This window comes from Saimiri boliviensis, chromosome 5 (assembly GCF_048565385.1).
Source record: "Saimiri boliviensis isolate mSaiBol1 chromosome 5, mSaiBol1.pri, whole genome shotgun sequence".
In the NCBI taxonomy this organism is placed as follows: domain Eukaryota; kingdom Metazoa; phylum Chordata; class Mammalia; order Primates; family Cebidae; genus Saimiri; species Saimiri boliviensis.
This window is the reverse complement of record NC_133453.1, coordinates 134,668,860-134,695,730: the sequence shown is the minus strand read 5'-3', so window position 1 is coordinate 134,695,730 and position 26,871 is coordinate 134,668,860. Positions and strand designations below refer to the sequence as shown.

At 46.5% G+C, this 26,871-nt stretch overlaps 2 protein-coding genes across 12 annotated transcripts in view; one reads left to right on the top strand and one right to left on the bottom strand.

The window, feature by feature from the left end:
* The window catches only part of RCCD1 (RCC1 domain containing 1), a 35,926-nt gene extending 11,029 nt beyond the window's left edge, over positions 1–24,897 (top strand). For 2 of the 3 annotated variants that reach the window (XM_074400043.1, XM_039480018.2), the window contains exon 9: positions 19,998–24,897. The gene's annotated coding sequence lies outside the window, so the exon portion shown is untranslated. Of the gene's footprint in view, positions 1–18,510 lie in introns of all 3 variants that reach the window. The other variant, XM_074400042.1, reaches the window with a different exon arrangement.
* PRC1 (protein regulator of cytokinesis 1) lies at positions 1,613–26,723 on the bottom strand. Of its 9 annotated transcripts, XM_039480014.2 has the most exons (15): positions 26,492–26,722; positions 19,231–19,363; positions 18,619–18,741; positions 16,009–16,242; positions 15,764–15,934; positions 14,840–14,989; positions 13,904–14,051; positions 12,201–12,337; positions 11,372–11,467; positions 9,712–9,858; positions 9,407–9,517; positions 6,212–6,322; positions 4,992–5,168; positions 4,621–4,659; positions 1,613–2,763 (listed from the first exon to the last, which is right to left on the bottom strand). In XM_039480014.2, exons 1-15 carry the CDS (start codon positions 26,500–26,502, stop codon positions 2,692–2,694), a joined length of 1,860 nt encoding a protein of 619 aa, XP_039335948.1. In that variant the 5' UTR covers positions 26,503–26,722; the 3' UTR covers positions 1,613–2,691. The 9 variants fall into 9 exon arrangements, with proteins under 9 accessions (XP_039335948.1, XP_074256140.1, XP_039335945.1 ...); XM_074400039.1 differs by having other exon boundaries at positions 1,613–4,659; positions 26,492–26,723; XM_039480011.2 differs by lacking the exon at positions 4,621–4,659 and having other exon boundaries at positions 26,492–26,719.
* Positions 26,724–26,871: the final 148 nt, after the last annotated feature.

Here is a 26,871-nt window from a genome sequence, read left to right as displayed (position 1 = left end):
AGGCAGTTCTGTTTCAGCCTCCTGAATAGCTGGGATTACAGGCACATGCCACTATGCCCAGCTAACTTTTGTATTTTTAGGAGAGACAGGGTTTCACCATGTTGGCCAGGCTGGTCTCGTACTCCTGACCTGGTGGTCTTCCCACCTCAGCCTCTCAAAGTGCTCAGATGACAGGTGTGAGCCACCGGACCTGGCCCAGCTTGGCGTTTTTTAAAAAGTTAACTCTATACCTACCATAGATGTGATCCAGCAGTTTAACTCAGAGGTATTTATCCAGAAGAAAAATATATATACATACAAAGACTTGTATATGAATATGTCTAGCAGCCTTGTTTTTAATAGCCAAAAACTGGAGGAAAGCCAAATGTGAAAAATCTCACAGATGAAAAAAATGGTGTATCTACACCATGGAATATTAAGAAAAAAAAAAAAAAAAAAAAAAAAAAACAACTGTGGATGTAAGAAACAGTATGGGTCAACCTCAAAGTAGTGAAAGACCGAGACCAAAAACAGAATATGCTGTGTGATTCCACTTACATAAAACTGTAGGAAATGCAAACTCATCTGTAGTAACAGCAAGAAGTCAGTGATTGCTGGGCAGGGCACGGCTGGGCAGGAGGAATAAGAAACGACCGGGAGGAAACTTCTGGGATGGAGATGCTTGGTGACTTGACGGTGGTGGTGGTTTTTCTGTTTTAACCTTCACAGGCGTACAGTTTCTGTCCATCTTCCCTCAGTACCACTGTTGACTCTCCCATTGAGACAACAGGCATTGAAGCCAGAAGCTTCCTAGGAATCCCTCTGCTCTTTACACATTAGGGGTTAGATTTTTTTATTTCCCACAGAAACTTCTGTGAATAAGCTATTTTTAATTTAGGAACGTACCAGAAAAGATTTTAAAAAGTCACACTTGGCTGGGTGCAGTGGCTTACTTGTGTCATCCCAGCAGTTTGGGAGGCCAAGGCGAGCAGATCGCCTGATGTCAGGAATTCAAGACCAGCCCGGCCAACATGGGAAACCCCATCTCTACTAAAAACACAAAAATTAGCCAGGAGTCATGGTGGTGGGCACCTGTAATCCCAGCAACTCCACAAGCTGAGGCAGGAGAATCACTTGAACCTGGGAAGTGGAGGTTGCAGTGAGCCAAGATAGATAGTGTCACTGCACCTCCAGTCTGGGCGACAGTGAGATTCAAAAAAATTGACACTCGTGACTAAAAATTTCTAGGAGATCCTTTTAGTCCTTTTTTTTGAGACGGAGTTTCACTCTTGTTACCCAGGCTGGAGTGCAATGGCGCAATCTCGGCTCACCGCAGCCTCCGCCTTCTGGGCTCAGGCAATTCTCCTGCCTCAGCCTCCTGAGTAGCTGGGATTACAGGCATGTGCCACCATGCCCAGCTAATTTTTTGTATTTTTAGTAGAGACGGGGGTTTCACCATGTTGACCAGGATGGTCTCGATATCTTAACCTCGTGATCCACCCGCCTCGGCCTCCCAAAGTGCTGGGATTACAGGTTGAGCCACCACGCCCAGCCCTTTTTAGTCTTTTCTGTTTCTGGTTTTCACATACAGACCAAAAAGTGACTGGGAAAAAAAAGGAAACACCATACTATCTTTTTGAAATTAAAATCTCTACAGTTACAATTTATTTTTAAGAATAATTTTATATTTTAAAAACAGGACACATACATATATGAGTAACCAACATGGCTGTGACAGACCAAGTCTACACCGGTAAGCTTTTGAGAACCATTTACACTATGTAGTACTGGTTCAGGCAGACAGAGGAAGAATAAATAATAGTGCTTGAGGAAGAGTAGTGATCGAGAGGGTCGGTAATGAGGGCACCTCACTGCAGATGCTAGAGTAAAAACAACTCCCTTGTAGTGACATGTGCATAGTTCCAGATCTCCATGACAAAGATAACCCAACCCATCAGAACAAACAGCCTCCCGACGTGGCTGGCAACTGCAGGGGTAGAACAACTCAGGCATAGCAGGCCTGGAAATGGGGAGACTGGAGCCAGGGACAAATGCCAAAGAGTTCCAACGAGCATGTGTGTTCATACATACATACCGCCAACAAAGGGCATTGCACTCCGCAACAGAACTGAACACAATCTAACAAAGCAGCGCTCACCTTCCTGTCACCTCTTTGGCAGTAGTAGGGCAGGTCATCTCAACTTGGGACACACACAGCCATTCTCATCAGGAGGAAGGCTGTCGTGTGTGGTGGGGACAAGCCTTCAGGTGAGAGCAAAGCTGACAGCTAAAGCATTAATTGAACATCCCTAAACAAAAAAGATGTTAATTACTGATTACAAGTACTCAAGCCAAAATTACCTTAGGGATGGGCACAGTTAATAATTTTCCTACACAGTGTTGAAATAAAACAAGCTTTTGATCACACTTCAGGAAGTAGAATATATGGTAGAGAAGAAGTCAGGCCCCATATGCTAAAATTTGCACTTTCTGCCATAAACTTTTAAAACTAAGTCTCATAGGACCACTAAACCTGTGGTGGATTTTCATCTGTAACACTCATTACATCTCTAAATAGGCCCATGGTCACGGAGCCTGTCCAAGGCTAGGGTTTTGAGCACACCTAGGCTCAAGAAAAACTAAAGCCTCCCTGATAAAATGAGGTCCAGTCTAGGCACAGGAAGCCACAGCTGGTTGACGGCTCAGGGCTTCTCAGGACTGGATGTTGGTTGAATTGAGGATTCCAGGAGTAGCATCAGATTTGGAAGCCTTTGAAAGTTCTCGCTGTTGAAAAATAAATAACATCAGTGGCAATACTGCCTCTATCACACATGCCCCGCCCTTCTAAGTATGGGTAAGTGCCAGCAAAAGGTCCCCTGAAGGCAGTTTCTCTCAGATCCCTGGCGCGGCATGGGTTGCGTTAGGAGCACCATTCTGTTAATCATAGAGCACACGTGCACCCATGCCCGTGACCTCTTTCCTCAGCCAGTCCATTCTGTTACACCTCACAGAAGAGAAATCCTTCATACAGTCATGCACGGCATAATGACAGTTAATGACTGGCCACATACACCACGGTAGTCCCCTAAGATTATGCCATATTTTTACTGTACCTTTTCTATGTTTGGATACACAGATACTTACCACTGTGTTATAACTGCCTACAATATCCCAGGAATAGCCTGAATCAAAACCCACAATTGCCTACAGTATTCTGTAACATGCTACACAGGTTTGTATCCTGGTAGGAAAACACCATCCCATAGTCTAGGTGTATAGGCTGTACTGTCTAGGACTGTTAAGTACACTCTATGAAATGTGTACCATGGGTGGGGCAATTTCATTCTCAGAATATATCCCTGTCATGGACACATGACTGTGCTTCACAAAGCTACGTTAGGGTTGTCAAGGTAAGTAGGCAACAAGCTTTAATCTCTTGAGCCCTTTATAAAACAATAGGCCAGAACATTTATCTACCAATCCCTGGGGCTGAGGGCCTTGTAACCTGCTGGTGATTTGATCTCATGCTGGAGCACATGGTATAGCAGCAAAAGGTAAAACATGAACGGCCATTGAGAAAGACATTAGCACGGAGGTTAGTTTAGTGGCTTTGGTGCTGCCTGGTGGAGTCTATCGGCTATAGCAACCAAACCAGATGAATCTGCCTAGGACTAGCCACAGAGATAGGCAGGTACATTTCAGCCTCAAATAGATCAAATGGGCCTTGGGTGAACAAGCAGAAAGAGAAACCTGGACCTCTGTCCAGCAATCAGTTGGCCAGAGTGACACACACCCACTTTTATAGGTGGAAGCACCACCAGCCACATAATTTGAAAACATGCCAGAGTAGGAAGCCAGTTTCAGTGATCAAAACCAGCCACAGCCTTGGCCCGCTGGTTCTATTCTCCATCTCTGCGGCCATCAGGAGAGGAGGCAGGCTAGGGTTTCACTCAATATCCCCTCAAGGGTAAGGGACAGCCTCACCACTCCCTGGTAAAGTACTGAGAGAAGAGAACACAGATTCAGTAAAAGGCATTGTTGTTAGGTGTTAGCAAATGTAGAGTAGGATACTAGAAAGTGAAAAGCATTCTGGAAAGCCTTTTTTCCAGTGCTTCATCTATGGGTCAATAGTTCAATGTATGGAAAGAGGCAAAGGTGAGGAAATCAGCATTAGCTAGCTGAGAGGAGACAGAGCTGGTGATTGAGCCCTGAGGGGTTAAGAAGACAAATACTCTAGGAAATAATCAGCACACAGGCCAAGAGCCTCACTGTTGGCAGCACACAGCTGGGGCTCCCCTCCCCGCGTGATGGGGCCTCCATTCCTTCCAGCTATTGCAGACCTTTGAGGTCACAACTGGGGAGGGTCAAGGCTTTCTGTTAAGTATGATTTTTAAAAACTGCCTGACCTTAGAGGCTGAGAATCCAATTCAAGTCTGACAAGTTTTCTTATTAATCATTAGGCTAATCTGTAATGAATGTAAGTCAGATGTGTTTTTTGAGTCCATGAGAGGAATTCCTGCTTCCTTTGAAACACAGCCGAGATGACTGGTTAGTGTAGCCCTATGCCCAGAAGAATGAAGCCAGCAGATGACAGATGAGTTTGGAAAGGGACATGGGACATGCAGGGGTTGCCATACAGACCTGAAGCCCAACAGTGGAACTGTCAGAGGGGGACGGATCCTTCAAAGAACAAAGAAGACAGTTACCAAGAACTCCACCAAGAGAGCACCAGGGCAGTGACAGAGGGGTCACCTCCTGCAGCCAGGAAACGGTATATATATATATAAAGCAGAAGGATCCAGGTTAAATGTCTAGTTGCTGCTGCCAACTTCCTTCCTATATACCGCCCCCTTTAAATCACACCCACCCTGCCATGGTCAAATCAGGAAAGGGATTCTCAGCCTCCAAAGTAGCTGCCCTAGCCAACAGCCTGGGTGTCCCTGGGAAGATACCCACTCTGCCCCAACTGTGTGCTCCCCAGAGACTGGTAGATATTAGAAAAGGTGAATTACCGCAAACTCAGAATAGGTGCTGGCAACAGAGTTAATGCTGAAGTTGCGCTGGACGGGGGCCGAGCTGGGGTACCCACCACTCAGGATGCTGCCGTTGAGGTCCAGGTTCTCCTTGTTGGCTCCCTGCCTGCCGGCACGGGGCGTTTTCTTCCCTGAACAGGTGGAAGTAGCGACTGGCTGCAGTGAAAGGAAAGAGATCCATGTATCATCCTAGCGAACGTGCGAGCACACACACACAAATACCTGCACTGGTTAAAGGCTGACTACCTTTATGTTCATGTCTGTAATCCTATACTTTTTAGTTGAAAATATGGGGCCAGGTGCGAGTGGCTCATGCCTATAATCCCAACACTTTGGGAGGCCAAGGCAGGAGGACTGCTTGAGGCCACATGTTCAAGAACAGCCTAGGCAACATGGCAAAACCCTGTCTCTAGGAAAAGATTTTTTTTTTTTTTTTTTTTTTGAGACGGAGTTTCTCTCTTGTTACCCAGGCTGGAGTGCAATGGCGTGATCTCAGCTCACCGCAACCTCCGCCTCCTGGGTTCAGGCAATTCTCCCGCCTCAGCCTCCGGAGTAGCTGGGATTACAGGCACGCGCCACCATGCCCAGCTAATTTTTTGCACGTTTAGTAGAGACGGGGTTTCACCATGTTGACCAGGATGGTCTCGATCTCTTGACCTTGTGATCCGCCTGCCTCAGCCTCCCAAAGTGCTGGGATTACAGGCTTGAGCCACCGCACCCGGCAGGAAAAGATTTCTTTAAAAATATGAATTCTTGATTTACAGGACACCTATCTTTGAGCATAGCCTAATAAAATATTTGAAAGACTTGAAAAAGGATGTGTTTTACCACATACTTTTCACGTCTCTACTGAGTACCTGGCATGTTTAGTGACATCGTGTCACTGGGCTGGAACCCACATGTAGGGGCCCTAGCTCCATACCAGCTTGGAATCGAGTCTACAGAGACCCCCACATGATCTTCATTTTCCCAGACACATCCCAGGGCTTTCCATGGTACCAGTGGGGCTCAGAGTGACTGTTCTATTTTTTTGCACATTAGTTTTGGATCATTATTTAATGGTGAACTAGCTTCTGTCAACTCCCAGCATATCAATAAGAACCAAATGCAGGGATCTTTAAATCTAGAACAAGTAGGTGGGGCCTCTGGGTGAACAGCCTAGGACACACTGAGAATGTGCTTATACATGGCATACTAACCTTGCTGCCAGAAGGAGGAAGTCGAGACACGGGAGAGCGGTAGATGGTCCCTCCAAAGACAGGCCGAATGCTACTATTGACCGTAGCATTGGACATGGTGGTGGTGTTCAGCTAGGGAGAAAAACACATGGGTTACTGATGTGCAAGAACATCCTCAGCATTTCCAGCAACCCGTCTCCACCCTACAGAGAAATGAGTATGGGAGGCAGTTCAGGGAAGATGGGTTTACATGGTGAAGGGCCTGCTGTGTCTAATACTGTACAACTTTGAAGAAACCTGTGAAAAGTTTTCAAAGCCTATTTATAGCCACCAAATGGAACTGTAAAATGGTACAAATACTGTGGCATAAGACATCTCTCACGACAAAGCTATTCCACTCTTAGGTGTCTCTACCTAAGAGAAACGAAGCATAGATCCATACAAAGACTTAGACGTAAATGTTCACAGCAGCTACCTCCAACAGCCAAAAGCTAGAAACAGCCAATCACCCATCAGCAGGTGAAAGGACAGGCAAACTGGTAAATTCATACAGTAGAATTAATATTGATCAGCAATAAAAAGGAGTGACCTTTTGATACATGCAACGAGAGAGGTGAATCTACTAAATGAAAGAAGCCAGACAGAAAATATACCATGGGATTCCAAGTAAAAAATTTCAAAGTGCAAACTATAGTGAAAGAGTAAATCCTTGCTGGCCACAGCTAGGAGGATGGGGGCAAACCAGGAGCCAGGGAAGGGGAAAGGCCATACAAAGAGGCACTAGGAAACTTTGGGGACCATGGAAATGTTCAGTATCTAGATAAAGGTGACAGTTTCATTGTGTGAACATACATGTCAAAAGAATATTACATGCTAATGATAAGAGCTGTAAACATTTTTGAGATGGAGTCTCACCGAGGCTGGAGTGGTATAATCTTGGTTCACTGCAGCCTCGACCTCCTGGGTTCAAGCAATCCTCTCACCCCGGCCTCCTGAGTCGCTGGGACCACAGGTGTACACCACTACAACCAGCTAATTTTGTATTTTTAGTAGAGATGGGGCTTCAACATGTTACCCAGGCTGGTCTCCAACTCCTACCTCAGCTTCCCAAATATTGGGATTACAGGCTTCAGCCACTGCACCCAGCCAACCCTTGTTTGTTTTTGAGATGGAGTTTTGCTCTTAAGTTACCCAAGCTGGAGTGCGATGGTGTGATCTCAGCTCACTGCAACTTCTGCCACCCGGGTTCAAGCGATTCTCCCGTCTCAGCTTCCCAAGTAGCCAAGATTACAGGCTTGCACCACCACACCTTGCTAATTCTGTATTTTTAGTAGGGGGCCAGGCACGGAGGCTCATGCCTGTAATTCCAGCACTTTGGGAGGCTGAGGCAGGTAGATCACCTGAGGTCGGGAGGTCAAGATCTGCCTGACCAACATGGAGAAATCTCGTCTCTACTAAAAATAGAGTATTAGCTGGGCATGGTGGTGGCACATGCCTGTAATCCCAGCTACTTGGGTGGCAGAGGCAGGAGAATCACTTGAACCCGGGAGGCAGAAGTGGTGGTGAGCAGAGATGCTGCCACTGCACTCCAGCCTGGGCAATAAGCAAAATTCCGTCTCAAAAAAAAAAAAAAAATTCTAGGTGGATGAAAATCTTAGGAAAGCAACAACCATTCAATGCAGAAGGCAAACTAGGAAATACAGGAAAATATCTGACTTGAGGTCATGGATGGAGTTCATAAAAGCCACAAGAAAAAAGACTGAAAAAAATTTTAGTATATTAAGAACTTTCTGTTCATCAGCAAAATGCCACAAAAAGTAAAAAGACAGCCGGGCATAGTAGTATATTCCTGCAATCTCAGCACTTTGGGAGGCCAAGGCAGGAGGATCACTTGAGTCCAGGAATTCAAGACCAGCCTGGGTAACGTGGCAAAACCTCATGTCTACAAAAAAATACAAAAATTAGCTGGGTGTGGTGGCATATGCCTGTATGCCTGTAGTCCCAGTTACTCAGGAGGATGAGATGGGAGAATGGCTTTAGCCTAGGAGGTCAAAGCTGCAGTGAGCCATGATCATGCCACTGCACTCCAGCCTGTGTGACAGAACAAGACCGTGTCACCAACAAACCCAAAAAGTAAAAAGTAAAAAGACCACCCAAAAGAGACAAACACAAATCCTGGGCAATGGGTTTTTTTTTGGAGACAGAGTCTTCCTGTGTCGCACAGGCTGGACTGCAGTGGTGCGATCTTGGCTCACTGCAACCTCCACCTCTTGGGTTCAAGCGGTTCTTGTGCCTCAGCCTCCCGAGTAGCTGGGATTACAGGTGTGTATGACCATGCCCAGCTAATTTCTGTATTTTTAGTAGAGACGGGTTTTTCCATGTTGGCCAGGCTGGTCTTGAGCTCCTTACCTCAGGTGATTCGTTGACTTTGTCCTCCCAAAGTGCTAGGATTACAGGTGTGAGCCACCATGCCTGACCCCTGGGAAATGTTAGTGTAACGCAAGGGAGTTGCATCCAGAGCATATAAAGAATTCCTGGCCAGGCGCTGTGGCTCACTGGAAGTCAGGAATTGAAGACCAGCCTGGCCAATATGGTGAAACCCCGTCTCTACTAATAATACAAAAAAATAATCAGCCAGGCGTGATCGCAGGTGCCTGTAGGCCCACCCACTTGGGAGGCTGAGGCAGGAGAATTGCTTAAACCTGGGTGGCGGAGGTTGCAGTGAGCTGAGATCGCACCATTACGCTCCAGCCTAGGCAACAAGAGTGAAAACTCTGTCTTAAAAGCAAAAAGTAAAAAAAATAATAAAGTCCTGTCTGACTTTGTGCTCTAGAGATGAAGAAGCATTACATGTTCCACAGAGTAAGCATGAATGTTTTCACGTGCTACCACATGGCCACCTGTTAGCCTTACAGGGGGAAAATAACATTACAGGTTTTCAGGAAAACCGCTGAAGCTTTTTCTTATCATTACCAGAATGTTGGCCATCATTGCCCCTCTGAGTTTAATGCAAGGACTCAAGTGCACACACCAAAGCTGGCCACTGGTGACTAGCACTAGAGGCCACTATTCAGCCTTCCATCCACTCGCAAGTGCACTCAACATGAAGGGACAGAAAAACCCTTTCCCCATCTCCGCAGGACAGGGTGCAGGCGGTGGCTGGGACTACCCTCACCACTCCCTTGAAATCAGTGCTTCCCTAGGCCTTGTGTTTACCTTACGTGCTTTGCCGGGTGTGTTGGGAGTCAGTCCCCGCCGCTTGCTGGGTGTTCGGGGAGCACTGCCATACAGCATCTCTGTCTCTGTCTGCTTTTTGTTCTTGAGTTGCTGTGTGAAAGTCAGAAACACCAGTGATAAATCTTAGGAAGAGAGCAGGCCTGGGAGGGTAACAGAAGCAGGGCCCAGAATCTAGGCTCATGTCTCTGCAGACAGAGCTGAAAAGAGCTGCCATGGGCTCCCAATTCAACAAACCCTGGTCCCTGGCAGAGACTCTGGGCTGCTCAGATGACCATCTTACTTACTCTTTCCTGTCTGGCTCGCTCTCTCTCGAGTTGATGCATCTCCCACTGTTCTGCAACATACTCCATAAATTTCTGCCCATTTACCAGAAATGCCTTTGAATGTTCCTGTTCCCATATTTCAATGTGTGCCTTCACCTCCTCTTCCAGCTGAGATCAAAAAGAAGGACGTGTTCATAACTTCAAATCTTTTTTGTAAAGCCCTAATGAAATGATTTCCCTAGAGAGTGACTCCTCCACCCCAGAGCATCATTAGCTTCAGGTAGCTGGGCACACAGGCTACAGGTCAGAGTGACCAGAAATCAAAGCCTGGGACATTTCATTCACACGACATACCAGAGTGGAAAATGGCAAGAACCCAAAGTTTGACCGCTAAGGTTTTGGTGCCTGAAGCTGGAGGCAGCATAGGGAAGATCAGCGCTCTGAGGCAGGCAGTGAACATGAAGAGCAGGACTCTGGAATCAGACTTAATGGGGTTCAATCTGGAATCGCCCTCTTACAGGCTGTGAAGCAGTCAGCAAATTTACATCACTTTTTAAATTTTTTTTTATAGAGTCTCACTTTGTCACCAGACTAGAGTGCAGTGGCATGACCTCGGCTCATTGCAACCTCCACCTCCCGGGCTTGTGCCTCAGCCTCCCGAGTAGCTGGGATTACAGGCATGTACTACCACACCTGGTTAGTTTTTGTATTTTTAGTAGACACGGAGTTTCGTCATGTTGGCCAAGGCTGGTCTCGAACTGCCCCAGCTTCCAAAGTGCTGGGATTACAGGAGTGAGCCACCATATCCGGCCAGATTTACCTAACTTCTTAGTACCTCAGTTTCCTTGTCTGTAAAAATGGAAATAATACCAACCTCACAGGGGTGTTGTTAAGGATTAGATGAATTACTAAATGAGAGTGTTTTGAAATGATATTCCTGACACTCAAAAAAGGGTTATTATCATCAAAGTGGAATATGGTAATGAAGCCGACAGGACTCGCTCTCAAAAGCTTTCCTTATGTAACTGGCTGAATTGTGTTCCCCCCAAATTCAAATGTTGAAGCCTTAACCCCCAGTACCTCAGAATGTGACTGTATTTGGAGACAGTATCTTTACAAAGAGAATTAAGGCCAGGTGTGGTGGCTCATTTCCTGTAATCCTAGCATTCCTGAAGCCCAGATGGGAGGACTGCTTGAGGCCAGGAGTCCAAGACCAGCCTCGTCAACATAGTGAGACCCCCATCTCTTGGGGAAAAAAAAGAGAATTAAGCTCAAATGAAGTCATTAGGTGGGCCCTAATCTCATATGACCAGGAGTGATTAGGCCACACACATCACAGGAAAACCATGTGCAGACACAGGGAGAAGATGACCATCTAAAAAGCCAGAGAGAAGGCTCAGAAGAAACCAGCTCTGCCAATGGCATGTGGATCTCAGATTTGCAGCTTCTACAGTTGTGAGAGAATGAATTGCTGTTGTCAAAGCTGCCCAGTCCTCAGTGCTTTATGATGGCAGTCCTAGCAAAGGAGTGTGCCTTGATACTCAGTTGCTTATATGGAATATTTAACTTATTATCTACTAAAGCTTTGAAGAAAATACTTCTGAGGCAAAACAACAGAAAGAAGACAAATAGTGAGGTATCTTTGTAGCCAAGCACCAAAAACCCTTAGCAACACTATTACCTTAGGCAGCGTTTTCTGAAGCTTGGCTCGTTGTTTTTCTTCTTTTAGAAGATTTCCTCCACGATTTATAAATCGATTCGGATCTGAAGCTTTTCTCTGTGAAAAATACAGTTCGTGGAAAACCTGGTACTGTAAGACCAGTAACTTCTGCTAAGACGCTTTGTTCTCAAAACATGGTATATATGATTAAAGCGACTCAAAGAGGTCTGCATTCCTGCCTGCTCTTGGCAGTGAGGACGGTGACGTTCTAAAGCCAGGGAGCTGTGGACACTCTCACACATGGGCAAGATCATTCACCGGGGTGCAGGAAAACTACTATTTCTTTTTAATCTAAAAAGACAGGCTCTAATGTTTAACATTACTGGCTTCCTTCGTTGGTTTGGATGTCAGATGACGGCGTCTCTCCAGGAGACAGGTGTGTGAAGGGACGAGGAGGAGGGTCTACACTCAGAAATCTGATGGTGGCACCTTTAGTTGCTCACTCACTGCCGGCATTCTGAAACAATGCAGCTTAAATGTGCACAGTGAGGAGACTGATAGATAATCTGGTTTTTGCTACATTTACCCTTAAAATGGATGTTAAAAATGTAAAATGTTGCCAGGCACGGTGGCTCACGGGTATCATCCCAGCGCTTTGGGAGTCTGAACCGGCAGATCATCTGAGGTTAGGAGTTCAAGACCAGCTACTTGGGAGGCTTCAACCCAGGAGGTGGAGGTTGCAGTGAGCCGAGATCGTGCCATTGCACTCCAGCCTGAGTGACAGAGCAAGATTCCGTCTCCAAAAAAAAAAAAACCTGCTGAAACAAAAACACATCAACTAGGGCAATACCTCAAACTCTAAGAAAAGCCTCCAGCTTTCTTCCCACTTCCGGACTCCTTCAAAGAGAGCCCTGTGAGCTTCATAGTAGTTTCTTAACTGCACAATCTCAGCATCATGGAGCTGGAGTAGATTTTCTGTGTAGTCCTCTGCAAAATATAGACCCAATATTTTAAAACAATTCCTCTAGTATTTAGTATCCAATTTTTCCCATTCCCTAAAATGGAAATAGATTTTTTCTTCTTATAGTAAAGTGACACAGGAACAGGCGTGTGTGTGCGTGTGCAATAGATGACAGTGGTTAATAAAAACCAGCTTTGTCACAATCGGCCTGGGAGACTGGAGCCTAAGAGACTAGGACAGAGACAAAAATAATGTCAAACATCTGCATCATCTCTTGCCTCGTCTCAGGTTTCTTTCATTTTCTTCCTTTTTTCTTTCTTCAAGAGACGGGGTCTCGCTATGTTGCCCAGGCTGGAGTGCAGTGGCTATTCACAGGTGCGACCCCACTACTGCTCAGCATGGGAGTTTTGACCTGCTCCGTTTCCAACCTGGGCTGGTTCACCCCTCCTTAGGCAACCTGGTGATCCCCCGCTCCCGGGAGGTCCCCATATTGATGAGAAACTTAGTGTGAACACCCGATCGGCATAGCACACTACAGCCCAGAACTCCTGGACTCAAGTGATCCTCCAGCCTCAGCCTCACGAGTAGCTGGGACTACAGGCACATGCCACCGCGGCCAGTGGCTCATATCTTCCTTTCTGTCCTGCCCAGCCAGTAAATGGGGGATCACAGAAAATGTGCAAAACCATCTGTTGAATTTAGTTGGAAAGCTTCATCTTTACACTTAGTTCAGCTCAGATACAATTCCACTGGGCTCCAGGAGTCAAGCTCCTTTTGGTTCTCACGGAGGCTCTGGCATTTCCCACTGTATGTCTCTGGATTAAGTTACTCAGCATGTGTGTGCTTTAGTGTCCTTACCTCTTTTTTTTTTTGAGACGGAGTTTTCGCTCGTTACCCAGGCTGGAATGCAATGGTGCGATCTCGGCTCATCGCAACCTCTGCCTCCTGGGTTCAGGCAATTCTCCTGCCTCAGCCTCCTGAGTAGCTGGGATTACAGGCACACGCCACCATGCCCAGCTAATGTTTTGTATTTTTAGTAGAGACAGGGTTTCACCATGTTGACCAGGATGGTCTTGATCTCTTGACCTCGTGATCCACCCACCTCGGCCTCCCAAAGTGCTGGGATTACAGGCTTGAGCCACCGCGCCCGGCATTGTCCTTACCTCTTGACACGAGGAGTCAGTGGAATAATATTATGAAGGGTTTGACACTGCACCTGGCAGAAGGTAAGCACCTGACAGAAACTGAAGCTTCACAGCTAGAGGCTACAGTGACACACTGCTTCAGAAAGCCAGAGGCCAATATTTCCCAATAATAGTTGCAAATGCTTTTCCATACAGGAATGGCAGTTATACTCAATGTCTTGAAAAGCTGGCATTATCTGTTCAGAAGAGGAAACACTTCTGGGGAATGTCTGGACTTGCTAAAAACTAGTGAGCAGGCCACATGAAGACCCCATTTCTGGCTCAGTGTGGTGGCCCAACACTTTGGGAGGTAAGGGGGGATTGTTTGAGCCTAGGAATTTGAGACCAGACAACAGAGTAAGACCTGCCTCCACACAAACCAACCAAAGACCTCACTCCTGTACTCACCAGAATGGAAAGGGGCAAAGGCTTGTCTCTGCTCCTGGCTATAAAAGCACTGGTCCCAGTATTGAGCCAGCTCCACTCGAATTGCCTCGATCACTTTTTTCAGGTTTTGCATTTTTAGTTCTTCCAACCGATCCACTTCTAATTGCAGCTGAAAGAAAGAGACTTACTAAAGGTGGCTGCCATACTTCTATATGCATTTAGGTTTGCAAAAGTTTCCCCCCTTTTAAGTAAAATTATAATGCAAAGCCATAGAGGTATTATAAATCACTTGTTTTTTTTTTTAAGACAGGGTCTCTTTCTCATCCAGACTGGAGTGCAGTGGCGTAATCTTGGCTGTTACCTCTGCCTCCCAGGTTCAAGCAATTCTCCTGCCTCAGCCTCCCAAGTAACTGGAGTTACAGGCGCACACCACTACCACCCGGCTCATTTTATTTTTAGTAGAGATGGTGTTTCGCTGTGTTGGCCAGGCTGGTCTTGAACTCCTGACCCCAAATGATCTGCCCACCTCAGTATCCCAATGTGTAGGGCTTACAGGCGTAAGCCACTGTGCCCAACCAAATCAACACTCTTTATAACTAACACAGAAGTGCTGAGAGAAGACTGCTGACTCAGCACCCATTGGGTTTCTTTTTTTTTTGAGACGGAGTTTCGCTCTTGTTACCCAGGCTGGAGTGCAATGGCGCGATCTCGGCTCACCGCAACCTCCGCCTCCTGGGTTCAGGCAGTTCTCCTGCCTCAGCCTCCTGAGTAGCTGGGATTACAGGCACGCGCCACCATGCCCAGCTAATTTTTGTATTTTTAGTAGAGATGGGGTTTCACCATGTTGATCAGGATGGTCTTGATCTCTTGACCTCGTGATCCAACCACCTCGGCCTCCCAGAGTGCTGGGATTACAGGCTTGAGCCACTGTGCCCGGCCTCCCATTGTGTTTCTTACCGCTTTCCGAACCTTGGCCTTTGACCCAGACATAATGGTGGTCACAGCTTCTCTCTCTTCTTCAGGTATTTGCAGCCTGTCCCAGAGCTCTCGGATTTGAGTGCGCAGACCCTCACACACTGCTTCATTTTGTGATTTCTGCATTTCCAGCTACAGTACAAAAAGCCAGTGTCATTCACAGCAAAGCAGCACCACAGAGACTAGCCCTCTGGCTTCCTACAAAGAAACGTCTGGACGCACAGGGAGAGGAGGCCCTTTCATGAGAGTTCAAAGCAGCGTTTTCATGCCTTCTAAACACAAGCTGTAAGGCTGTCAGGATCTCAGACTCCAAGAATTAGCATTCAAATTTAGAACTGAAAAGAACGTTTAAAACACTAGGCTAATTCAAATGACTAATATTATTTCATCTATAATTTCAACTTCATTTTCTTGGAGCTACATATAAAGTTTTTTTAACTGTTACAAAACAAAAATCAAGATTGGATATGTTACCATCATTATCGTCTCTCATTCTCTTACCTGCGTTGGCTCCTTATTTAAGACTAAAGAAAAACTCTTATTTTTGTCGTTTTTTTCTCTTTGAGACAGTCTCGCTCTGTTGCCCAGGCTGCAGTGTGGTGGCACAATCTTGGCTCACCGCAACCTCCGCCTCCCAGGTTCAGGCAATTCTCCTGCCTCAGCCTCCCAAGTAGTTGGGATTACAGGCATGTGCCACCACGCCCAGCTAATTTTGTATTTTTAGTAGAGACGGGGGTTTCACCATATTGGCCAGGCTGGTCTCGAACTCCTGACCTTGTGATCCGCCCGCCTCCTCCTCTCAAAGAGCTGGGATTACAGGTGTGAGCCACCACACCCAGCAACTGTCAGTTTTTTCAAACTGCTCTATGCCAGGGAGATCCCAGGGATAATTTGAGAAGACAGTACCTGCCGCAGCAACTTCTGTAGTGTTGCAATATTCTCCAAAGACAAGCAAAAGGCATCTTCATCTTCACACGCCACATCTCTTTCAAAGCTTGTGTCTGGGGTGTGGTCTAATTCCTCCATACACAGTATGATCTGTCTCTTTATACTGACAAACTCCTCACGCCTAGAAGCCTTTAAAACAAAGCAATTACAAGATACCTAGAGGAAAACCAAAGTAACTTTTAGGAAGTATGTAGGCAGTGTACCTTTGTTTCCCTCAAAGTCGCCACATGCTGCCTGAACTGGTTCAGCTCTTCTAAGCTGGGCACTGAGGCACTATCAATATCATAGCGGGGCATACAAAGAATTTCACACAGTTCTTGATCTTGCTCTTGAAGTAGCTTCAGTTCCTGTTTTCTCTCCTTTTTCTGTTTTCGCATCAGTTCCACTTGTGTGCGCAAATCTTTTTCTAGTTGCAAGATGGTAGTCTCCCCTTCGTCCTGAATAAGACAATGTACCACTGTTATAAGATTCCAAGTGAATTCCTTCAAAGAGAAGAGAAGACAAGAGAAGGCGGCTAGGATGACAGACTTTCAGTTAAACTTTCAAGTCAGTCAACTCATGGTCAACAGAAAATAGCACAAAGGTTTTCCTAAGGAAGGTCCCAGTGAAGAAAAGTGAACAGGTACCAGGGTACTTTCTTCCCCCAATTAAAAAAATTGTGGGCCGGGCACGGTGGCTCAAGCCTGTAATCCCAGCACTTTGGGAGGCCAAGGCGGGTGGATCACGAGGTCAAGAGATCGAGACCATCCTGGTCAACATGGTGAAACCCCGTCTCTACTAAAAATATAAAAAATTAGCTGGGCATGGTGGCACATGCCTGTAGTCCCAGCTACTCAGGAGGCTGAGGCAGGACAATTGCCTGAACCCAGGAGGTGGAGGCTGCGGTGGGCTGAGATTGTGCCATTGCACTCCAGCCTGGGTAACAAGAGCGAAACTCTGTCTCCAAAAAAAAAAAAAAAAAAAATTGTGGTAGAATACATATAAAATTTACTTTCTTAACCATTAAGTGTGCAGTTCAGTGGTATTAAGTGTACTGTTCAGTGGTATTAGTGTACCATTCATTGGTATTAAGTGCAGAGTTCAGTGGTATTAAGTGTAGAGTTCAGTGGTATTAAGTATACCATTCAGCGGTATTAAGTATACCGTTTGGTGGTATTAAGTGTAGAGTTCAGTGGTATTAAGTCAGTGGTATTAAGTGTAGAGTTCAGTAGTATTAAGTGTATCATTTGGTGGTATTAAGCATAGCGTTTGTTGGTATTAAGTGTAGAGTTCAGTGGTATTAAGTGTACCGTTCGGTGGTATTAAGTGTACTGTTCAGTGGTATTAAATGTAGAGTTTGGTGGTATTAGGTGTACCATTCAGTGGTATTAAGTGTACCATTCAGTGGTATTAAGTGTAGAGTTCAGTGGTATTAGGTGTACCATTCAGTAGTATTAAGTGTACGGTTCAGTGGTGTTAAGTATACCGTTCAGTGGTATTAGGTACAGCTGTATTGTTATGCAACCATGACCATTACCTCCAAATGCATTTCCACTCGCAAAAGTGAAATTTCAAACTCAAACAGTAAGTCTCCAGTTTTTCCCTGCCCCAAGCCTGGCAACCACCATTTTACTTTTTGTCTCTATCATTAGATTTCTCCAGACACCGGGCACTTTTATAAAAAGTGTAAATTGGCTGGAAAGCTTGCTTTGGGTTAGCTTGAGGGTGGTATGACTAGCTCATATCTAAATACTCATCCTTCTATGGACGTCATCTCACCTTACCAACAAAAACCCGTCTAGTCGTCCCTGCCATACTCCTAACTGGTAATCAGGAAAAAAAAAGTGGCTTTTTTTTTATAGGACATATAAATTTTTCTTATATGTTCTACAAATTTACACAATTTCACTTAACATTGTGAACTAATCTATTATATTTAAGACATTTATGTTGACTCCAGGAAGCTCCACTTCATGTTCTCCTCTGCCTGATTATTCTTGGCTACCAGGTGTGGATTATCCTTTGCTCTTTAAAGGTGGTCTCCCTCCTAGGCTAACTCCAAACAGATACCTAGGCAGGTCTTCCTCTAACAGGAGGAGGGACCCGAGAACCTTTTGGTTGTACTCATTATATCCTTCCAATCTCCACATCTGTCCTAATTTTTATGATCCTGGCACTGCTGCCACTGGTTCTAAGCAGAGATGTTTCAGTACCCCATGTTTCATTTCATCCTTGCTGGTGTCCTCACTCAAGTCCGACTTGCAGTGACCCACAATATAGCCACCTCTCAGCTCCATCCACCGACAGATGTCAGGGCATGTTCTGAACTGCACTTTGCACTCCTGATATTCCAGCTTTTGAGACATTTCTTCTAAAGTAGCTATTTTGGTTGGTTCAGTGTATGCAACTTCTGGGTATGATAAAACCCACAAAGGTTGTTTTATTGGGTAGTATTCTTTCTTATCATCAGTTACTTTTGCTTCCTGTTTTCATTTTCTTTCGGAGAAAAAACAGTGCAGTACTATCTATACCTACCTTTCTTTCAGAGTTTATAAAAAAAAAAAAATTAATGTTCTCTACAAAGGAAAACTACGGTAAGCGACAGCTTCTTTCTGATCATCGCTTAGCTGCTTCACCTCTCACCAGGGCAGCTCTCCCCAGAGGCGAGAATTCCTCTGCAGGGCCTAATTAACAATGCACCATGTTTCCCCATTTCTCATGTCTAGCTCCACCCCTACCAGGAAGCCTCTCATCATCTGCAGGCCCAAGTCAATGCTGCTTCCTAAATCTCAGGCCCTACAGTTTCCCTAGAGACCCTGTGGGCTGCCACGGACCTGAAATGGCTCGACGCATAACTCGGTGCACAGAGTGTTAAGCTCTTTTTGACAGACGGATATGCTTTTGATGAGTCTTTCCTTCAGGCTTTCCTCTTCAGCAATCATCATATCCAGGAGTTCCTACAAGAGAGAAAACAATCCATAATACTGAGGTCATGGAGGAAAAAAACTCCCAACACCGAACTCCTCAACTTTTTTTTTTTTTTTTTTCTTGAGACAGAGTCTCACTCTGTCATCCAGGCCAGAATGCAATGGTGAGATCTCGGCTCACTGCAACCTTCACCTCCCAAGGTCAAGTGATTCTCCTGCCTCAGCCTCCCGAGTAGCTGGGATTATAGGTGCCCACCACTGCACCTGGCTAATTTTTTTATTTTTAGTAGAGACAGGGTTTTACCATGTTGGTCAGGCTGACCTCAAGCAATCCACACGCCTCGGCCTCCCAATGTGCAAGCATTACAGGCATGAGCCACTGCGCCCAGCCTCATCAAATTTCAAGAAGAGACTTCAAAACCAAACAGGAAGAGCCTGTGCTATCCTAACACTGTGATCACATATCCCTTCTGTATGCCATCTGAGGTCCAATGCACAGCCCAGCACTATTCAACCCACCTTGATATGCTTCTTCACCACCTCAGTTCTTTGTAACCGCTGGTCCTCTGGAATTCCAATTAGCTCCCATATCTCCCGAAGGTGATTTAGGGCTTTCTGCAGACATACTATGGACTCCTCCGCCAGCACCTCACTGAACACCAAAAAATAAGGCCTGTTAGTTACATCAGTCACAGCCTCTAGATTAAAAGCACTATTTTCAAGAACTAAAAAGACTAGCTTCTCATGGCCGGGCATGGTGGCTCATGCCTGTAATCCCAGCACTTTTGGAAGCCGAGTCGGCCAGATCACCTAAGGTCAGGAGTTCGAGACCAGCCTGGCCAACATGGTGAAACCTCGTCTCTACTAAAAAGACTAGCTTGCCGGGCGCGGTGGCTCAAGCCTGTAATCCCAGCACTTTGGGAGGCCGAGGCGGGTGGATCATGTGGTCGAGAGATCGAGACCATCCTGGTCAACATGTGAAACCCCGTCTCTACTAAAAATACAAAAAAAACTAGCTGGGCGTGGTGGCGCGTGCCTGTAATCCCAGCTACTTAGGAGGCTGAGGCAGGAGAATTGCCTGAGCCCAGGAGGCGGAGGTTGCGGTGAGCCGAGATCGCGCCATTGCACTCCAGCCTGGGTAACAAGAGCAAAACTCCGTCTCAAAAAAAAAACAAACAAAAAAAAAAACAAAAGACTAGCTTCTCAGCAGCCTCGGCAAAAGCACATTGAAAACAGGCATCCAGCTTAATTCACCTTTAACCACTCTCCATCCCTTTTCCTGCCAGATGTCACCAGCAATGCAAGATTTCCTATCATATTACATCATGGAAACTCAACCTTCGGGACTTTCATCAGTCATCTACCTATGGAAGTTGAATACAGAATTATAAATACTTTTACTAAAGAAAACCAGACAAAAATGTTGGTAAAATAAACTAACACAAGAACTTGCTGGTGAGAAGCTCCTACAAAATAACTGGCAATTTATTACTAGTTTTGGGTTGTTTTTTTCTCTGAGACAGTGTGTTGCTCTATTACCCAGGCTGGTGTGCAGTGGCATGATCTTGGCTCAGTGCAGCCTTGGCCTCCTGGGTTCTCCTGACTCAGCCTCCTGAGTAGGTGGGACTACAGGCCTGTGCTACCATGCCCGGCTAATTTTTGTATTTTTAGTAGAGACGAAGTTTCGCCATGCTGGCCAGACTGCTCTCGAGCTCCTGACCTTAGGCGATCCACCTGCCTTGGCCTCCCCAAAGTGCTGGGATTACAGACATGAGCCACCGTGCTTGGCGTTTTTATTTTATTCACTTATTTATTATTATTATTACTATTATTTTGGAGACAGAATCTTACTCCATTGCCCTGGCTGGAGTACAATGGTGTGATCTCGGCTCACTGCAACCCCTGCCTCCCGGGTTCAAGTGATTCTCCTGCCTCAGCCTCCCAAGTAGCTCAGATTACAGGCGTGCACCACCATGCTGGCTAATTTTTGTATTTTCAGTAGAGATGGGGTTTCACCATGTTGTCCAGGCTGGTCTCAAACTCATGACCTCAAGTGATCCACTCGTTTTGGCCTCCCAAAGTGCTGGAATTACAGGAGTGAACCACCATACCTGGCCCATTATTCTTAAAATACAACTAGCGGCCGGGCGTGGTGGCTCAAGTCTGTAATCCCAGCACTTTGGGAGGCCTAGGTGGGTGGATCACGAGGTCAAGAGATCGAGACTATCCTGGTCAACATGGTAAAACCCCATCTCTACTAGAAATACAAAAAATTAGCTAGGCATGGTGACGCGTGCCTGTAATCCCAGCTACTCAGGAGGCTGAGGCAGGAGAATTGCCTGAACCCAGGAGGCAGAGGTTGCGGTGAGCCGAGATCGTGCCATTGCACTCCAGCCTGGGTAACAAGAGCAAAACTCCGTCTCAAAAAAAAAAAAAAAAAATAATAATAATAATACAACTAGCAGCTCAAAGAATGGCTAAAGTTAAAAAGACAACATTAAGTGTTGGTGAGTATGGAGAAAAGTGAGAACTTTCATATACTGCTGGCATGGTGTAAATTGATACAACTATTTTTAAAACTGTTGGCAGTCCATCTCCTAAAGCTGAACCCAGTAGTTCTACCTCTACATATAGAACTAGCAGAAATGGCCGGGCGCGGTGGCTCAAGCCTGTAATCCCAGCACCTTGGGAGGCCGAGGCGGGTGGATCATGAGGTCGAGAGACCGAGACCATCCTGGTCAACATGCTGAAACCCCGTCTCTACTGAAAATACGAAAAATGAGCTGGGCATGGTGGCACGTGCCTGTAATCCCAGCTACTCAGGAGGCTGAGGCAGGAGAATTGCTTGAACCCAGGAGGCGGAGGTTGCGGTGAGCCGAGATCGCGCCATTGCACTCCAGCCTGGGTAACGAGTGAAACTCCGTCTCAGAAAAAAAAAAAAAACTAGCATAAATGAACACTATGTTCACCAAAGACACATATGAGAATGGTCAGAGAAGCGTTACTCATAAAGCATAGAAACAGAAACAGGCTAGATGTCTATCAACAGAATGAATAGTACATTCCCACAATGCAGTAACACAGCAATAAAAATGAACAAACCCACCGGGTGTGGTAGCTCATGCCAGTAATCTCAGCACTTTTAAAGGCCGAGGGCAGGCCACCTCAGAGCTAGAAACTTTCATTAGGGCCTTTCTGTCTCAGAGAGTTCAGTGTTTCTACAAGTCACCAGCCTAAATCTCTAACAATGTCTCTCTCCAAAGCTGTTAATACATTCATATCCAAAATATCTCTAGCCATGAAATCCCAGTTTAGAGGTTGCCTGTCCTTGAGAAACGTTTCTACACAAATACCTGTTGCCTATGCCAGATGGCCATACCACCAATACCCAAATATTGACAAATGTTTAAAAGAATTGACTCTACTCCCTTCACTTTAAAAATGTTGACAGTTCAAGTCCAACAGAAGAAAAAAAGAAATGTTAGTAAGTAAGCCATGTATTTAATACAATCTCAACTAAAGTCCAACTAAAGAGCTTCCTCAGGCAAACACTCCTTTTGCACTTCATTTTGAAGACAAAAGAATGCACAAGTTAAAATCCTAGTATTAACATTTTATTAAAAATAACTCTTAAGATCCAATCTGTGGCCATTATTCAACCTGGATGCAAACCCCTGGCTTTGAGACAGGCCAGCTAGGGACACTGCGCTGGAGATCATTACTTCAGTAAGTGTCCCAGAGTCTCCTCCGTCTGACACACCTACCCCTGCCTAGCCCATCTCCACATGACAGCTAGTTTGTCATGACAACAAATCCCATCAGATCTCTGGCTAAGGGATCCCCTTCAAAGACCCCACTGTCCTCAGGAAATAGTTCAACCACCTTCCACGGAAAGGCCTTCTAAAACCTCTCTCCAAGCCTGTCTGCTTATCTTTCCCACTTGTCACTCCCAAGTCTTCGGCCATTCCGAGAACAATTCCCCTCAATAAACCACATGCAGCCCTCATTTGGGGTTCATGCAGCCCTCATTTCTTCATGCCACCGTGCTTTGTACCTTCAGTTTCTTCTATCTGCCACTACCACCTCTGGAGAGCTGTGGACTTGTCACTCACTTCCCATTTTCCCCCAGCCCCCCAGTAGACCATACATTCCAGGGCAAGGACCTCCACATCTTCATTTTACCACACCCTAATGCATAGTAGTTGTTCAACGGATGTAAAATGAATGGCAAATCCTGACAAAGGTTTACAAGCAGGGCTGCCTCTCTCTGTAACACATCTAAAAGGCAAAGTGACCATTTTTCTGAATAAAAAAATCTAGCACAATGGGCAAAGAATCTGAATAGACATTTCTCCAAGGAAGATGTAAAAATGGCCAATAAGCCCAAGAAAGAGGCTCAATATTAGTCATTAGGGAAATGCAAATCAAAACCACTTCATAGCCAACAGGACGATTATAACAAAAACATGTATATAGCAATAAGTGCTGGTGAGAATCTAGAGAATCTAGAATCCTCAGACACTGCTTGTGAGAATGCAAGATGGTGCAGCCTCTGAAAAAACAGTCTAGGCAGGGCGTGGCTCACACCTGTAATCCCAGCACTTTGGGAGGCCAAGGAGGGCACATCACCTGAGGTCAGGAGTTCAAAAACAGCTTGGCCAAAATGGCAAAACCCCATCTCTACTAAAAATACAAAAATTAGCTGGGCGCAGTGGTAGGCACCTGTAATCTGAGCTACTCAAGAGGCTGAGGCAGAATTACTTGAACCCAGGAGGCAGAGGTTGCAGTGAGCAGGGATCGTGCCATTGTACTCCAGCCTGGTGACAGAGCAAGACTCTGTCTCAAAAAGAAAACAGTCTGATTGCTACTCAGTTTTTTTTTTTTTTCTTTTTTGAGACAAGGTCTCACTGTCACCTGGGTTGGAGTGCAGTGGTATGATCACAGCTCACTGCAGCCTCAACCTCCCGGGCTCAAGGCAATTCTCCCTGCTTAGCCTCCCAAGTAGCTGTGGCCACAGACATGGACCATCACACTTGGCTAGTTTTTGTTTTTTGTTAAAGGTTTGCCATGTTACTCAGGCTGGTCTTGAACTCCTGGGCCCAAGCGATCCTCCCACCTTGGCCTCCCAAAGTGTTGGGATTACAAACATGAGCCACTGCACCCAGCCCCTCAGTTTAACAGAGTTCATGCAACTCAGCAATTTTATTACTGGGTTTTTACCCAAAAAAAATGAAAACATTTGCCGGGCGCGGTGGCTCAAGCCTGTAATCCCAGCACTTTGGGAGGCCGAGGCGGGTGGATCACGAGGTCAAGAGATCAAGACCATCCTGGTCAACATGGTGAAACCCCGTCTCTACGAAAAATGCAAAAAATTAGCTGGGCATGGTGGCGTGTGCCTGTGATCCCAGCTACTCAGGAGGCTGAGACAGGAGAATTGCCTGAATCCAGGAGGCGGAGGTTGCGGTGAGCCGAGAACGCGTCATTGCACTCCAGCCTTGTTAACAAGAGTGAAACTCCGTCTCAAAAAAAAAAAAAAGAAAACATTTATATTAAAACAACACAAATGTTTATAGCAGCATTATTTGTGATAGCCAAAAAGTGGGAAAAAACAATGCCGGGCGCGGTGGCTCAAGCCTGTAATCCCAGCACTTTGGGAGGCCGAGGCGGGTGGATCAGGAGGTCAAGAGATTGAGACCATCCTGGTCAACATGGTGAAACCCCGTCTCTACTAAAAATACAAAAAATGAGCTGGGCATGGTGGCGCATGCCTGTAATCCCAGCTACTCAGGAGGCTGAGGCAGGAGAATTGCTTGAACCCAGGAGGTGGAGTGCACACAAAGACTACCACTCAAGGACACAAAAGCTGTAAAATGAGGCAGTTTTTCCAGCCTTGAACATATATCACTGGACCGGAAGAAATCTCAAAATGGTCCTCCTCTAAATGACTTCCTACCTCCAGGCAGCCTTCACTGATCGACTGCCCTATTTTTTTCTTAGCACCCCAGAGAAGGAGCTTTGTTCATCTTCTGTACAACCTGGCATCGTTAACAATGTTAATTCAAGCCAGGGTTTTGCTTGAGCCCCAGAGGTCAAAGCTGCAGTAAGCAATCTCACCACTGCACTCCAGCCTGGGTGGCAGTGAGAGGCTGTCTCAAATAAAAAAAAAAAAAAAAAAAAAACAAAAAACGTCTAATTAAATCCATTAGCCTGGAACCAACATTAAAGGGTAACTTCCTCCCACTTCATTCAATCGCTTGGAAGAGGAGATGCCTAAATAATTCATAAACTGTTAATAGCTTTTTTTTTTTTTTTTTTTTGAGATGGAGTCTAGCTCTGCGCTAGGCTGCAGTGGCGCTATCTCAGCTCACCGAAACCTCTGCCCGCCAAGCTCAAGGGATTCACCTGCCTCAGCCTCCTGAGAAGCTGGGAGTACAGGTGTGTGCCATTACGCCCAGCTGATTTTTGTATTTTTAGTTGAGACCGGATTTCACTAGGTTGGCACTAAACTCCCATCATTTTGTGGGCAGGCATTTGAAAACGACTGATCAGAATTAGTGATCATGAAATGAAGACTCTTACAAAGCCTTAGCACAATTGGTTCGACCAAAAACTACAAATTAGTTGACGCTGTATCATCACCAAACTTCATCCACAACTTTCAGAAAATAAAGTTAATATTTGTAAGTCACAAGGCTGTTAAGTGGCGGTGTCACCGACTGGTCCCGATTTCAAGTTGGACAGTACCTCCCCAACACTGCCTAGAATGTTGTTAAAACAACCGGAAAAGAATTCCATAATCAGAATGTCTTAACTTCGAAGGAAACAAAGCTGTCTTCCCAATTCAAACAAAACGTCACCGCTGGTCAGATATAAAGAAAAACAGTCGGCAGGGCGCGGTGGCTCCCGCCTGTAATCTCAGAGGGAAGATCGCTTAAAGACAGCAGTTCGAGGCCGGGCGCGGTGGCGCAAGCCTGTAATCCCAGCACTTTGGGAGGCCGAGGCAGGTGGATCACGAGGTCAAGAGATCGAGACCATCCTGGTCAACATGGTGAAACCCCGTCTCTACTAAAAATACAAAAAATTAGCTGGGCATGGTGGCGCGTGCCTGTAATCCCAGCTACTCAGGAGGCTGAGGCAGGAGAATTGCCTGAACCCAGGAGACGGAGGTTGCGGTGAGCCGAGATCGCGCCATTGCACTCCAGCCTGGGTAACAAGAGCGGAACTCTGTCTCAAAAAAACAACAACAAAAACAAAAAACAAAAAAAGACAGGAGTTCGAGACCAGCCTGGCCAACATGAGGAGACCGCGTTTCCACAAAAACAAAATAATAAAACAAAAAAAAACAACAGTAAATAAACTTTACAGCTTCATTTAAAGAGAAGTCACGACCACAGGTTTACAACGAGTCATCTGCGCCAAGAAGCCGCACCTGAGACTCTGCGGGCGGGGAGGGTGGGGTCTGGGCGCCAGCGCTGACCGCCCGGGTGGAGGCTGCGCCAGGCCCCTGGCCTCGCCCGCCCCTCCGCGTCCCGGCAGTGGCGCTCGGCTCCCACCCAGGCATCCGAGTCTGGAGGTACCCGCGGCCGCCGAGGCACAGCGCATCAGCTCTCGCCTCCGCCGCGGCCCTGGCACCGGCTCGCCGCCTCCGGACCCAGCCCCTCTGCGCCCCCGGCCTCAGCCGGCTGCCGTGATGCTCTAGGCCCGGGATCCCGCACGGGCCCCGAACCCGAAACGGGCGTCGCTCCCTCCCGCGTCTCCATGACTTCCCGGCAACCCGCACCTTCTCCTCATGGCGGACGCTCCAAGCAGCCGTTGAGTCCAGGTCCAGACCTACTCCACACGGCCCCGAGCCCAACAACCACCCGCCAACACCGGCGACCACACTCCGGGTAGGCGCTTCGAGAGCCGTTGAGCCCCGCAAAATTTCAAATAGCGCCACGGGAGCAAAACCTCACCGCGATTGGTTTCGCATCCTGTCGCTCCTCGAAAAGCCCCGCCCCTCGGGCTGCAGCTCACTAGGGTGCAGTCGGGGCGGGGCCTCGCGAGTCCGGCCTGGAAAGCGTCGGAGCGGCGGCGGGGGATGACGTCACTGTCTGTGCGTGGCGGGGCGTGGCCGCAGCCGCAGCCTCAAGGGACTCCCCTCCCGAGCCAGCTACGTCG